Source organism: Trachemys scripta, chromosome 10 (genome assembly GCF_013100865.1).
Source record: "Trachemys scripta elegans isolate TJP31775 chromosome 10, CAS_Tse_1.0, whole genome shotgun sequence".
NCBI classification, from domain to species: domain Eukaryota; kingdom Metazoa; phylum Chordata; order Testudines; family Emydidae; genus Trachemys; species Trachemys scripta.
The window spans coordinates 81,347,949-81,363,645 of NC_048307.1; the positions used below are offsets into that span (position 1 = coordinate 81,347,949).

Consider the following 15,697-nt stretch of genomic DNA (forward strand, 5'->3'; position numbering starts at 1 on the left):
TGTACTCTTCTGCACAGATAATCTGAATGCGATAGTTTGTTTAATAGCAAGCATTTTATAACCACTTATGTGGCATGTGTGCCTTAATAAAGAGATGTATAATAACGCTCAACTGTTGATTTTTTTTCCCTAGCAAATGTTTGCTTTCTTCCTGTACATGATAAATGTTCAAAATTCATTACAGAACTTGTTTAAAATATTTTTAAAGATTTTAAATTGTCTGAATACATGTTTAATGAAGAGAATAGCTTACTGTATCCAAAACTATATGTGTCGGGGAAGTGGGAGAATGACTGAAATACCATTCCTTATGTTTTTAGTATTGCTATCATTCTGGCAATTTTTGAAACAATGTGTAAATAGAATTCTACTGTTTTGCTTTTTGAAAGGCTAAAGTGAACAAGGCCACACTGAGGGGGATATATGGACTATGATTAAGGCTCTTTGTGATGGGTAATTACCATCTGAGGCCACGAGGCACTTGGAACTAGGGATGCAAGTTTAGCACTCTGAAGGTGCCATCTAGAGCAATTTCGTAGGGATCCAAAATCATTATTCAGTATACAAAAGAGGCTCAGGTTCCACTTGCATTATTTTGCTTACTGAATGAATGAGATTTCAGAACAATCTTCTAATCCAATAGGAAGACTGAAAATTAATATAATCTTATGCCTTTACATACCCTGTAACAATTTTGACTTTTGTAAAGTTTCTGAGTCATTCACACTTTAACAGAAACAATTTAATTTTATTTCAACCTCCTTAATGGCTATGAAGAATTTTCATTGTTCTGCATGAAGAACTCTGGTCATTTTCCAATCCATCTAAAATGGCCTGTTGTTCAGGAAAGTACTGGACAAAAAGACTTATCTCAGTCAGGAAAATGAGTGGAAAGTCAATATAGACAGCAAATTTTGTAGGAAAAATTTTGCAATAAAAATAATTGGCTGACACAGCAGAAATGTTCTGGAGAAGAAAAGTGTGCAAAAATAGAATTAGGTTTATTAGATGATCTTATAGATCTTGGGCTGCTGGAAAAAGCAGATCAGGAAAAAACCTTGGTGGTGGCAGAAGGCAAGAAGTTACATTATTTGGGGGGTTTTAATTACTTCGTTATTTATTGGGATAGTTTTACAAAATCTAGGGAGAAGAGCCTATTTCTAAGTAACCTGTAGTATAGGATTGTGTTCCTGTGCAGTTGATTGAACAGCCTGTATAGTCATGGACTATTCTGAATGTAATCCTAGGAGAGAAATAAAGAGGATGGAAAATAAATGGTAATGCTTGGTGCATCTCAGATCTAATGGTTATCTTGCTGCTACATTTGAAATAAACATAGGTAAATATTCCATGTATGGAAGCATGCTGAGGTGTCAGTTTGAGGAATGTAGACTTAATGTATGCACAGTGCCCTATGGAATGTTGATTGAAACTCATGTCAGATCTCAGAAAATGTGTCAGGAGACCTGAATTGAAAAACTGGGTGGGTGGGAGTTGCTTCAAGTCAACCAAAAGGTTTTGAGTTGGCTCGGGGTTCTTTATTTTATTTATTTATTTTTTTTGAGTTTTCTGATTTGACAAAAATATTGAAAAAATGTGTTTGGGTTCGAATCAAACTCAGCTCTACTCACCACCTTGCAAGACTGAAGCCCTTGCACAGGGTCTTCCACAGCAGGTTTTCATCTCGAGAGGATTTGATTCTAATTTCTAAAACTGATATGAAGTTTATATTATAGACCCTCAACACTGTAGAATGTTAATGGCATGTGCCAACAACTTTAATTTAAAAAGAAAGACAAAGCAAGGCTACTTACTCTACCACCATTTTTATGCCATTTACATATAAGTTTTTGCTCAGTAAACTTTAACCAATGCCATGCTATAGGAGTGGGGACAAATGAACAGAAAATAAGCCTATTTGTTGATGATGTATTGTTAATAGTTTGAACCACGATATCTCTCCTTAAAATAACTGGAGCAACTTTGGAAATGCATAGGCCTGAAAATAGCATTTTTACAGTAAAAAATGCTGGATATTACTTTAAGAGAAAGAGAGAGATAATTGGCCTAACAGGAATACTATTGCAAGTGGGTTAAATCCACAGTCAGGGCATGCATTCAGTCCTCTGGTTAGAATAGTTGTATGAAGAAAATTTCCATCCTATTACTTTAAAACAAACAAACAGAACTTGATTTAAAGGATTGGGGGGAAATCTACATTTGCTATTTGGGCCAAATTTGGCCCCTAAATATATTCTCTGAAGACTAAGCTGTCTATTTTAGACATTACTCATACTTATTTCAGCTAAAACTGTAATGAACTCCTTCATGTGAAATTAATAACACTCAGGAATTAATGAAAGTATTCTTAATAAACGAAGAGATAAAGTTGGACTTGATCTTCAGGGTGACTACTGGACAATGCAGCTAAGACAACCAGCAAAACATGGGGTAAACTGCAATAGACCTATTTTTCAATCTTGCTTCTTGCAATTGCAACCCAAATCCCTAAGAATAAAATCCAACTGAAATGCGTATAGTTCCCGATTAGAAATTTTTATTATGTATTGTTTCTCTTGTATGCAGGTTGTTAAAGGCCTTACCTATTTATGGAGTTTAAAGATTTTACACAGAGGTGAGTGACAGATTTGTTCTTTTGTTTTCTAAGTGACTATCACACTTTCTGGTTCAGCGCAGCTTTTTACAAAGACAGTGGGCCATACTAAGCCCTGTGATGCTGCTGACATCAATGGAGTTATGCCAGGGATTAATTTTACTCGATAGCCTTTCACATTCTCTGGTTATGGATTTTTATTGCCTGCCTCTTTTCTCTGTTTCTCCCCCATCCAAACAAAAAACTAGACAGACAGAACCAGATTTTCCGAAGTATTTAGGTGCCTAAAGATGCAGGTAGATGCCTAGTGGGATTTTCAGAAGTGCCTAAGCAAGTTAGGCGCCTAACTCCCATTGAATTCAATAGGATTTGGATGCCTAACCTAAATAAGCACCTTTAATACTCCGACTAGGTACTCATCTGCATCTTTAGGCACATAAATATTTGGCTCATTACCCCTACACTACTATTTTGAAAGACAAAGAAGTGAAACTTTTTAAATCTACGTAAGCAAAGTTGAAACCATTCTCAGTATAAAGTCCTATCCTCATTCCTCAAGTTAATTTTTTGACTTCTCTTAAATTTTCACCTATTTGTGACCTCTAGATTTTCTTAGTAATATAATGATTATGGCTAAATTGATCCATATGTACCAGCTCTTTCAAAAACAGAGCATCACTTGCCAAACTATGGCAGATGCTGAGGATATACCAGTTCGAGAACAAGGAAAGGGTTAAGTAAGTATTTTGGCAAACAAGAAGAAAACTCTTTGCATTTATAATAGTACCAAAGTGTCTGAAAGTAACAGCTACAGATCTTAATGTTGCTAACAATACTGCTTAATTTAACCCATCTGCTCACTCAGTCCTGGTGCACAGTTGGAGGGTACAGTAGCAGACATTATTTGTGATTAAAAGGAGGATAAGAGAAAGTATCAACTCGAGGAGAAATGAGTAGTCTAAATTCAGAGTTTCTGCTTTAAACAGGAACTTTGAATTCACATTGTAAACTCTGTTGATATGTTTGTATGTGCCTAGCAAATGGAACCCTGGCTTTGAGTGCAATAGAAATAATAATAAAATTCCAGCCCGGTTCTTAGAATTTATGAATTTTCAGATCTTATTATTGTTAATCAGATTTGCAATCCTAACTTCTCAGTTAATGTTTTTTCTGTGCTATACCTGCAAAAGGGTGCTGCTTTATCAGTGACGTTTGTGTGTGAGAAGATGTTAATAGCGTGCTGTTGGGAGAACGGAGGAATCTGTATTTTAGTAGCTACAGGTGGAAAAGTACCTTTGAATACTACGAGAGAGGTCGGGATTTTCAAAGGAGCCGAAGGGTGTTGGGCACCTAACTCCCTTAGGCTCCTTTGAAAATCCTGCTATTAATTTGTAAGAGCTACCATTCACATTGGCCATTTTATAATTTTCTTGTCCTCTTCCTGGAGGAAATGAGATTTTCATTGTGATGTTTACATTTGATAAAATTTACTAAGGATGGTTTAGCTCTGGATAGTTATTTACAAATGTTACCCTTCATTCTGAGTTTCTTCAAAAGCAGTTTATCTTCCTTCAAGAGCAAAGGGTGAATGGAACAGATGCAAAAGCTGCTATATACAAATGAAAAACTCTATATCATGTTCCCAATGTACAAAACAATGCCAGTTCACTTACATTAGAACTGTTCCCATAATGGCCAATTCATGAAGTTAGTGTGAGAAGCCATTGCTTAGCCTCTTCACTGGTGAAATAGAGCAAAATACTATTTTAAACACTCATTTTAAAATGAGTTGTCTGCCTAATGAATTGCGGGTGGTCTTTCAGATAACCAATAATATTGATAGTCAAGCTTAGACATTGTAAATGTAATATTTTATGCCTTTCTTCTGCTTTGAGTTTAGAAGCTGAATCAGATTTTTTTTTCCTGCCCAGTTAACTGTGACTTCTCCAATATCATCTTCCATAACTTTCATTGGCGTACTGAATTAAAAGGCGTACTGAATATTGGTTACACCTTGATAGGTTACTTGGGATGGAAAGTGCCTTGGTGCTTTCTGGAATGCATGAGGCTACATCTGGTCCAAAGAGAGAAACACAAACCCATCCTTCTTCTCACTTCAAATTTTGCTGGGCTTGATCTGTTCCTAGTTTGCTCAAACTGAAAATATATATATATAAGCTATAAAACATCAGATGGGATGCTAAGTAACATGACAGGGTCCAGCGGTGTTCCCTCAAGGGACTTTGGTTGTAAATAAACACGTATGGGCGTACGTGCGCCCACATCCTATATCTGTGTAGATGGATACAGAGCAATGAAGTGCAAATCAGAATACATATTTATTTCTCACTAGTCATGAGTAGCTATATATAGGATTTAATGCATTAGGCAAATGGAAGAAAATTTAACCTTGACTTCTTTGTTATCATGCGTAAAATGTATCGCATAGAAGGCTCTTATGGACTAAGGAGTCAAAAAATTCCCCAGTGGTGATAATCAAGGTGGAGAAGTGGTCCTCATGAAAAAAGATGTATAATACAGTGCAGCAAACATGGCAGTTTCTGACTAGAGGATGGATAAAAGCAAAGGAAACAAATAATGAGCAAGTCTTTTATTCCAGATCAGACATTTCAGCAAATATTTCAGCTTAACTTCAAAACATACCTTGTGGTTAATGAGGTGGTAGTTGTGCATATTAATAAACCTAAAGCTGTAGTCATAGTCATCATTACCCACATCAAACATAAACAAAAGATTAACACCTATACCACTTCTTTGGAAGATGTGAGAATGGCCCAATGCTAACTGCTCTCTCTTCCCCTCAGGATAAAGAATAGAAATGGAAGGGTAATGAGAAATGAACTTAGATTTAACACAGAATTAGCAATCAAACTGGTCTAATTTTGCACAAAGTCAAAGTTTGCAGAAAGAGGAAGCCAAGTCCATTAAGTTCAAGAATAAAGTACAGAGAGCATACATTATAGCCAAATGGTATTTCTTCTTTTCTTTGGTAAAGCATGCTCATTAAGGAGAAGTGCACACAATAAAATATTACATGAGTATATTTTGTGTATATATATTTCATGCATGTGTTTTTATCTGTACAAACAACATACATGTCTGATTGCTATATCCCTTCTACTGTTGTATTATGATGTTATCTAGAAGGTGAGCAAGACCTTCCAATTTGAGCACTCATTCCAAATCCTTAATCTGGATACATTAGATAAAATTTTCAGTGGTGCCTAAGTGACTTAGCCACTTTTGAAAATGGGACTTAAGTCCATTTGAAAATCTTACTCAGAATGCTGTAGTGGTAAAAAGAGGAGACCAGGAATTGGGATTCCTGGTTTTGGTTTCTGATTCTCGTACTGACTAAGAGTGAGTGTAGACAAGTTTCTTAACTTGCTTGTGCCTCAGTTTACCAGTAGATACAGTGGGCATAATATGTATTTTACCGGGACAAAGTTTAATTAATTTGTCATTTAAAAGCCTTGAGCTCATTGGGTGAAAGGCTCTGTATAAATCCTAAGGCTGTCGGTGATGATACACAAAGCTGCTGTATACCTGTTGCCACAGGAGTAAAGCACAAAATCCATCCTGGGTGTGAAATTTATAGAAGTGATGGAGACTTTAACTGCATTCTTCTTTTTCTTTTGTGGAATGGTACAATGGCTACAGCAGATAACCGAGACTTCTTTATGCATCTGTTGTCCGATGACATCTGCGTTCCAACAAGCACTATTTCCTAATTGCTCTCCTCCCCCTCTCCCTCCTCCCCCCCGCCCTGTGGCCTCTGCTGGTTTTGAGCCTTTGCAGAAGATCCTTTAGGATACATCAAGTTTGCTAGGCCCAGTGGCCTTTTGTCACCCATGTTTAGCTCCACCTACCAGAGGTGACATTTTATCAGGAACTTCATTGCTCTGTGCACACAATTGTTCAGATCTACAAGTGAGCCTTTTTTTTTTTTTTTTGCAGTTTCCAGAGGAGTAGTGTTGTAGAACTTTCATAAGTTGAATTCTGCCGGTTACATCTAATGGTGCAACGTTTTAGCAAATAGCACACATGTAAATGAATTGGGCAGTAAAATCTAACTTTACAAGTTTAGATCTGAACTCAATCTTCCACTTTCTGGGTACGTGAGCCTAGAGTGACTGCGTGTGCGTGTGTACCAAGTCTCCAGGGGCAAAGTGTATCTTGACTCCAGAGCTTACCCTTTCCAGGTGATATGTACAGTTATTTGTAACAAGTATTAAAATAAATATGTGTTCAGTTACTTACCTACATTTGTAAACTGAATAAAACCAAACCCTAAATGTTGGTCACCAGTGCCGGTCACTAGTGCAATAGCACTAATAATATCCATAATGACAGATTACATCGTCCAGCAGTTACATGAATTTTGGCTCGACATTGCCGAAGAAATGAGCAAGACTTGTAGAATAGAGGCTACTACCTAGTTTAGGATCACGTGCGCATTGGATCATGTGCGGTTTTTTTGTTTGTTTGTTTTTTGCTAGCTTAGATAAATTAAATGGCTCTATCACCATGTACACCGATGTCTAACAGATATATCAAGTATAAATATGCAATCTCACATGCCACTCAAGTTTAGGAAAAACAGTTGCCTCGGAAGGAAGTAGTCTGATAAGGACAGCACAGAGAGAATATTTTTGTTGTTTCATCTGCTTCATTGTTATCAGTAATGTACTCAGAGCTGTCCATAGCTAAAATGGTGTTTTTGCACTGCTCGTCTTCCTTGAACTTTAGAGTATTGTATTTGTCAAAGGCAATAAAAGTCAAGATACTATTTTTTACAAATCCATTTTATTCAGAATAATCTGTTTATTTTTGAATAAGATGACTAAATGTTCAGTATTCAGATTCCTGACCCTCTGACAGTTCTATTAAATGGTAAGTAAGAGCACGTGTGCCCCATTTGTCTCCAGAAAGGTGAAACGGCTTAGGCAGCTACATCATAAATAGAACTTCTTCATCCTGCATAATGATGCTCTGTACAAATCATGTATATTAAGCAAGCACTAGTAATGGGACTATAACAGGATTCAAAAAAGAGCTAGATAAGTTCATGGAAGATAGGTCCATCAATGACTATTAGCCAGGATGGGCAGGGATGGTGTCCCTAGCCTCTATTAGCCAGAAGCTGGGAATGGGCGACAGGGGATGGATCACTTGATGATTACCTGTTCTATTCATTCCTTCTGGGACACCTGGCATTGGCCACTGTCGGAAAACAGGATCTGGGCTAGATGGACCATTGGTCTGACCCAGTATGGCCGTTCTTATGTTCTTAGGAGCCCTTTTGGCTATTGTTTAAATTCTTCCACTTCTAAACAGTAATATTAATGACAAGCAGATGAGTTTTACCTGCAGAAGGATTTCAGGATCAAGCGCTTAATTACAGCTATTAATATTTAACATTCTGTAGGGCCACATCACAGGTAGTCGCATGGAATGCGGAAAGGGACTGTGCAGAATTCTACATCTTCCACCCACGCAGATGAATGAAACACGGTGTGGACTGGGTGGGACCTTGGCTCTGGCTCCCAAATGGGTGGCCAGCACTGGTGCATTGGACAAGATGTGTTGTGCTGGTTATAGACCCAGCACAATTTGCTCTGGAGAGGGAGTAGTAAGGGGAACTGGGAGGGAGAATATGACTCTGAGTCACAGTCTCTCCCCGATCTGCTCCTGGGGCAGCGTAACAACGCATTGTCCCTTGTTGTGGGCTCATGGCACATCTACAGTCAAGCCCTTAGTAAAAATTTTATTGAAGAAGAATGTAGCTGCATGGATACCATCCTAAACATAGTATCTCCCTCACACTGTGGGACAGGTGTTTCTCAGAGAGAGCTGCTGTGTTCTTCCTCCTTCCTCTTCCAGGCATTAGGTATAACCTAATGCCTGGAAGAGGCTCCTGTAATTCAGAGTAGAGAACGGCAGCGTTTTTAGGTGCCTTGCAAAACAGCTAGATGCTGCGACTGCAGCAAGGGTGGGGAAAGCCGCTGACTTCCTTCTCCTGACTAAGCTGAAGTTCAATCTAAGAGCCAAAGCCTAGTCCTGTTGAAATCAATGGGAACTTTGCCAGTGATACTGGAGGGACTAAAGGTTTGGCTCTTTGTGTATAAAATACATGAATGTTGCCATTGTTAAACCACTGTTGTATTACAGATCCAATCATTGCATTTGGTAAAAATATGCGGGTAGATTGAGACTCTAATAGCCTGAGAGCCTCCAGAACTCTGGGATCCTCATAAAATCATGTGGACCACACTTTCCCCAGCATAACTCTTACCTATGTCACACGTCCTCCCAGCTGCTGCCCTCTGACCCTTCTCTCATGTTGTATTGGGCAGGTGTCAGATATGAGGAAAGTGGGAAGAGGAGTATTGTGAACCTAAGGTGCATCAATAGCAGGTGGCTGGCTGGCCACTTACAATCATCTGTACACCATGTTGCTCACAGACTCTGAACTAGGGACCTCTCCCAAGAATTCAGTCTGACCGTGTCAAGCTAGTTACTGTGCTTGTTTGATTGTTAATTATCCTTTTTTAAATATCTACAAGTGTTTTGGAGCCATTGGCTTTGCTCTGCAATTAGATGTAGGGACTTCATGTTTCACTGCAATCTTCCTTTAAATGCATTCCTGCTGTAAACAGATTAATTTGTAATGCAAAATGTCAGCATATTTTGCATATTTAATTGTACCTGCTGTTTAGCTCATTAGAATGCAATGCAGACGTAATAACTAGGTAGATGTATCTGCTGACATATTTGCAGAAGACAATTAAACATAATGAATAGGATTATTGTACAGCCTATGGCTGCTGTAGTGTTCTTCTTAGACATTCATAATGGAGACATGCTGGTGACACTCCAGGTCTAGTTAATTGAGAGTGGTCACCCAGCAGTAGAGAGTTGTATACAGTTTAATAGATTGCTACAAACAGACAATACTTGAATCTTCCCAGAATTTGTATTAGTAAATAATGTATTTTAAAATCTTGGTTGAAAGAGCACTGAGGTTCTTCCGACTGCATGGATAGTTTTAAATGAGTATTTTGCCTCACCTACTGGTGAGGTCGGTGAGAAATCATTAAGAGTGTCAGAGGCAAACTGAATCTATACAGTTGAAATAAGGGTTATGTGAAATAGGCACTGTGTCCTTGAAGCTGTGACATGATGGAGATACATGATGGTGATTTTGTGTTTTGGGTATCGGGGAGAGAGATTACAAATACACTAATTTTATTAATATGATCTTGAAGCATGGAGAACATCACCAAATTATTGATGGTGCCCACCCTTTAAAAAAAATAGCTTTCTTTTTGCCCCAAACATCAGAGCATTTAATCAGCTTGTTAATTGAAGTTATATACTTACATTACAAAGACAAATTAAGCAAGCTACTGTGATACCCGGAAAACATCTGCTAAACAAAGCCAAAGTTAATGATAAACAAAATTAGGTTCTCTCGTAGTTGGTTTTCATCCATCTGCACCCAACTACTGTTCACTTTTAAAGAAGGAAAAGACGCACGCTATTACTTTCAATTCATAATGCCATGAGAAAGCAGTCATTACACACATCCACCATGCTTTAATCTGTGCAAGTTTTTGGACAGAGCTACATCAAACCGTTTTTCATGTATTCTGGCCAGCATCCCTGGAATGGAAAGATCTGCACTACATTTGATCAGTTACAGGAAACAATTAAAAGTCTATCTACTGGAAGAATGTACAGTATGCAACATAATCTTACCACTTCTATTTCGTGTCACAGAGTGTCAACTTTATAATCTCTGCACTGAGGGGGGCTTATTTTATGATGTTCCTTGGTGTATTTATTTGTTAGAGTGGGATTTTGATAGGATTGTGGCAGTTCATTTATGTGACAGCACTGAGATCGTGGGAGGAGTGCACCAGTCCTGTAATAGGAGCCATGCGGGTAGAGCCACGTTGACTTCAACAGGGCTCTGTGTAGGCACATAGATCCACCTTGTTTGGATCTGGCTGCAGAATTGGGGCTAGATTCTGCGAGAGTCTTTGATGTGTGTATATTTATGTTTGTGTGTATGTGTATGCCAGCATTTTGTGTGTGTGTGGGGGGTGTATATAATATGTATGTCTATGCAATAATATAGAGTGTGTATATACTAATTTTTTTTAAATCTTGTTACCTCTACTTGAAATCCAAGCAGTTGAAGAGAGACGATTACAAGAAGATCAATATAGGGTTTATAAGAGGGTTAGACTAGAATGTAGGTTTAAATTATTGGAATCCAACCTCAGTGAGGAAGTAGTGCAATGCTAGAGTGTTACAGATCAAAGAGATTGAATTTAAAATGTCTGCTATTAAAAACCTGACATGACTAGATGCATATATATCTTTATATCAAAATTGCATACAGAGAATAATTTATTTGAAAGCCCTCTTTTGTCCCTCTTTGACAGATGTGAAACCCTCTAATATGTTGGTGAACACACGAGGACAGGTGAAGCTGTGCGACTTTGGGGTTAGCACACAGGTATCCCCTCCCTTAGCTATTTGCCTACTCTTTTTTCTAAAATAGAAATCACCTGGCTACAAGACAAACAGGCCCGCAGCAAACTCTCCTCTGCTGGGAGAGTGTTATTCATTTGTAATCTCCAAGCGACTTTCCTTCATCAGAATATGATTGTTCATTGTTTAATGACAGTAAAAACTGCTGATATTGTAATTACTACTTACGAATAGCAAACTTCATTGATATGCAGCTTCGATATGAAAGCGTTTTGGCCAGACAAAAGGGAGGGCAGAGTGGGAGATGTGTCTGGGGAGCCCAACTGGCCCACAATAAAAATTAATATTGGTAGCAACAATAGTGGTGGGCCTTGACAATGTGCAGCACAAATTTTAATTAATTTCCATTTTGGGCCTCCCTGGAGAACCTCAGTGATAGTGACCCATGAGCTTGCTGTGATGTTGATTTGAATTGCAGCCACCTTTTCTCTCCGCCAAACATGAGGACCAAAGAGAAGGTCAGCGTTGTATTATAAGTTGTCAAAGTCTGTTGTCCCTCCAGCGTATTTAGTGCTCATTGCGTTCTAGTAATGAATGTGGCTTTATTCACATCTTGAGCCAGCTGACTGAAAAATGAGTGTGTTCAATCCTACTTCAAATTGACTTTTTATATCAGACTAGTTTGGGGGTACTAAAGCTATAAGCATCCTGTTTAACGGAATTGTTTAAGGTTATCTGCTATAAACTGTAACGCAGCGCTTGTTTTAAATTGGAGCTCACATTCAAAAGAAAAGACCGATTTAATCATTTTTAATGCCTTTGTAGATAAATTTGTCCCCTTTTACATAATTTTTAGTTGATTTATAGAAATGATTATTGTAGGTTAAATGAGGAATAATTGCCCATTTTATTTCCACATTATCTTTATATTGTTCTAACAGACTGTTTTGTCTGATAGCTGGTGAATTCTATAGCCAAGACGTATGTTGGAACAAATGCTTATATGGCGGTAAGTAAATTTATGCAGAAATAACATTTCAAAAGAAGTCTTTGTATGCTGCTTTGTTCTATATGATGTAGGATATATTTTTAAATCAGCGGTTTTCTCAGATTTCTTCCTATCTGCATCTTAATAGAGTATGTCCCATGGAAACTGCTCCCATTCACCATCACACAGACTAACCCCCCTCCTCCTTGTGATCACACAGCATCTCTGTGACAGCTACAGCAATTGCTGATAAGGAAAAGTAATATTGGGAAAGTATTTCTTTTAATGTATTTATAGTTGTCTCAAAAGCAGTGTAACAGCTTGGAACAGAGGAGAGGCCAATACAATATAAACAGCTGGCTCTCCAGGGGTAGCCAGCATGTGCTTGGCGGATCACCCATGCTCCATTGTTGCTCGCAGTTTTGGAACCATTTTCTAAGGCCTCAGTTTAGCAGACATTTAAGCGTGTGCTTAAGTCTCATTGACTTCAGTGAATCTAAACATGTGCTTAAGTGCTTTGCTTGCCTAAAACAGTTTCTATCAGATCTATTCATAGTTCAGTTTGAAAATGTTTGCAAAATGTGTTAGGGTGAAAGTGCAAAGTTGGTAAGTGGAAAGTGCTAAGCCGCCACCTTAGTTCACCCCAATGACATACATTGGTTTTGTTATACAGGAAATCACTAGACAAGACAGAAAGTATTATACCATTAGACCATTAACTTGCATGTTTTTAGTGTTTGTCACTTTCATGCAACACTTATCCATTTAATCAGTACGTTTCGTCTATTACTTAACCAAGAAATTTTGCATGCCATGATGAGATTACTTGTATGTTCTGTCTACAGAATAATATACATATATTTCCATTCCTATTAAATCAGATTAACAAACTTTTATGATAACTCTTTCTGGGGACTTCTGTCATAGGTTTGACAGATTGGATTCTACTATTTTACCATGCCTGTTAAGTGGCAAGTGACTCTAGTCCCATTGGAAAGACTAGGTTTAAAATTAAATAAATAAAGTGGTGGCATAAATAATATGGAGAGAATACAGCAAAGGCTACCACAATTTTGTCTTTGCCAAAGTTCGTACAAATGGTTTCACGAGCCCATGTTGTGGAGTATGAAAACTTCAATACTTCAGATGAGAATGTAGAATTAATGTGGAGTCCTTGTCTAGTGTTTAAAATATAGTGTTGGCAAAAAACATTGCTCTTATATCTAAAAATAAATGAGAAAAATGGATCCTGCCTTTGGTAAAGGACAATCTGCAAACAGTACTGTAGCATTTGTCCTTTCAAACTCCAGAAGATGGGAGGGAGGAGGAGAAATTTGTGACCTTTAATTGCTTTTATATATTTTTTTTTCTTGCGTCCTTGTTAGCAGATAGTCCATTTATTTGCTAAGTGTTTTTCTAGCCAAGAAGTGCACATCATTCAGCCTCTGAAACAATCGTGTCACCATCCTAACAAGCCTTAAACCACACTGTGTGATCAGAATATTAGGTATGGGGAAAATGTAAAACACATCAAATGTATTACTTTTGATACCCAGGCCTGCTGATTGCTACAGCTCCAATCTCTTAAAAAAAAAAATGGAAATACTGTGATTACAAAAAAAAAAAACTTCAAATGACTCCACTTCTCTAACTCAGCGATTCTTCTTAGAGTGGCTTTAAATAGCTCTAATAATTAAATTGTATTTTTCGTTTAATGAACAAATCCAGATTACAGTTCTCCTTCCCAGGTGTACATTAAAGAAATTATTTTTTTCTTATTGTTTATGGATGAATGTGATGCGTCCATCTGTTAATTGAAAATGAGAGGAGTCAAACTATAAAATATTTGATCAGATTTCATGTATTAAAATTGCTTTGCTTCTTGAGTGAGTTGTTGCCAGTCATCAAATTTATACCTCAGTCTCCAAAAGATAATATAAAATTGCGTGTGTTTTGTACCAGTATGCAAGAACAAAAGCTTTGGTGTGAAAATATGATTGCAAAACAAAGCAGTGTTACGTGACACTTTGAAACGTGGAAGTAGATGGACAGATGTAACTATTTTATGCACCTGCTTCAGTGGTAGTGGTGGTGGTGTTGTTTTTGAGTCCTCAGTGTTACATACACGATATTTTACTACCTTAAAGCCTTACCTGTTATAAAAAAGAAGTAAATAATTTTAAAACAGCCAGATTGAACTACGTATCTGATTTGGCTGCTAAATGAAGGCTAGGGTCTAGTCCATACTAGAAAAGGTGTACCTGTATAGCTATGCTGGTACAGCCATACTGGCAAATCCTCCTAGCATAGAGACCGCTTCTACAGCAAATAGTCCCCTTTGCCACTTTAGCTTATAGCTTGTTCCCTGAACAAAATAGGTTACAGTGGCTAAAGCACTTTTTGGCCAGTATAACTTTGTGTACGCTATGGCTTTTGCCTGTAGAAAAATATCATAAAAAGATTGCACTCCTAACCCACATTATCGTACCAGAAAACTTTCTCATGTAAGCTTGTCCTAGAATAACTGTATTTATGAATGATTATCTTGGTGGCCACAGTAATAAGATTCATGTTTTATGTAAGTATGTAACTCAGTATAAACTAAGCATTCTGTCTGACACAAGCTGACTTTTTTGGCATGGTAATTCTGGAAAGCTATTTAGAATGGTGATCCATAAAGATAACAGAGACAGCTCTGTGTTTCTTTACTTAACATTCATGCTGTGATAAAAGCCCTCAACCTGGGATTAGCAGTGCAGAGTAAACATCCCCAAACATGTTGGACTGGCACTAATTTGGGAGTGTGTTTTCTGAAAAGGTCTCTGGATTATTAGAGACTAGAAATACAGCCAGTGGTTTGTAGGTAGTTGGCTAGACAGGTGAATTAATAGCACAGCGGGGAGAGAAGTCTCATGGAGCCTTTTATTGTTGCATTTCACACTGTACTTGACCTTGGAAAGCTTGAATTGTAGCTTTCAGATAAAAACTAGCTGTTTCATTTTACAGTGTTCTTGTATTTCTGTAAATGGGCTGTTAATAGTTTTGAGTGAAATCTTTTTTATTGTTTAATATATTAATTGAAGAGTTTTAAAAGAAAATTGCTAAGCGTGTGACTCCCTTTTGAAGCATTAGGTTGCTAATTGTAAAAGTAACCTTAGTTTAATTCAGTCCCATTAATCCCATTAATTTTTAATCCCCCACGCCCCTATTCAATTCCTTTACTCAATATTTTTGTTCATGATATACCTTACTTCTCACTCTGGACTAGAAGTAAATCCGTTCCATTCATGGAGTCTTAGAATCTGATATGGTGCTTTGTTGTGCAGGTGCACACTGTTGGTTTTCTTGCGAAATAAGATAGTCCAGGCACAAATGCATTAGCCAAGTTTACTAGATACATGGCCATGCAGGATGGCGTGTCTGAGCGGGACAGAGCCCCTTGTCTAGTTGCAGAACCCAGGTAAAAATAAAGTGTCATGTTTATGAATAACCTAGTATCTTCAGGTTTCAGAGTAGCAGCCGTGTTAGTCTGTATCCGCCAAAAGAAGAACAGGAGGACTTGTGGCAGGTGC

General features: G+C 37.8%; 1 protein-coding gene across 6 annotated transcripts in view; it reads left to right on the forward strand.

Annotated features, from left to right (window-relative positions):
• The window catches only part of MAP2K5 (mitogen-activated protein kinase kinase 5), a gene marked incomplete at its 5' end in the record, with an annotated part of 178,694 nt that overhangs the window by 76,567 nt on the left and 86,430 nt on the right, over positions 1 to 15,697 (forward strand). For all 6 annotated transcript variants that reach the window (XM_034784993.1, XM_034784989.1, XM_034784991.1 and 3 more), the window contains 3 exon segments: positions 2,587 to 2,635; positions 11,089 to 11,162; positions 12,096 to 12,146. In XM_034784993.1, coding sequence (XP_034640884.1) covers positions 2,587 to 2,635; positions 11,089 to 11,162; positions 12,096 to 12,146 — 174 coding nt within the window.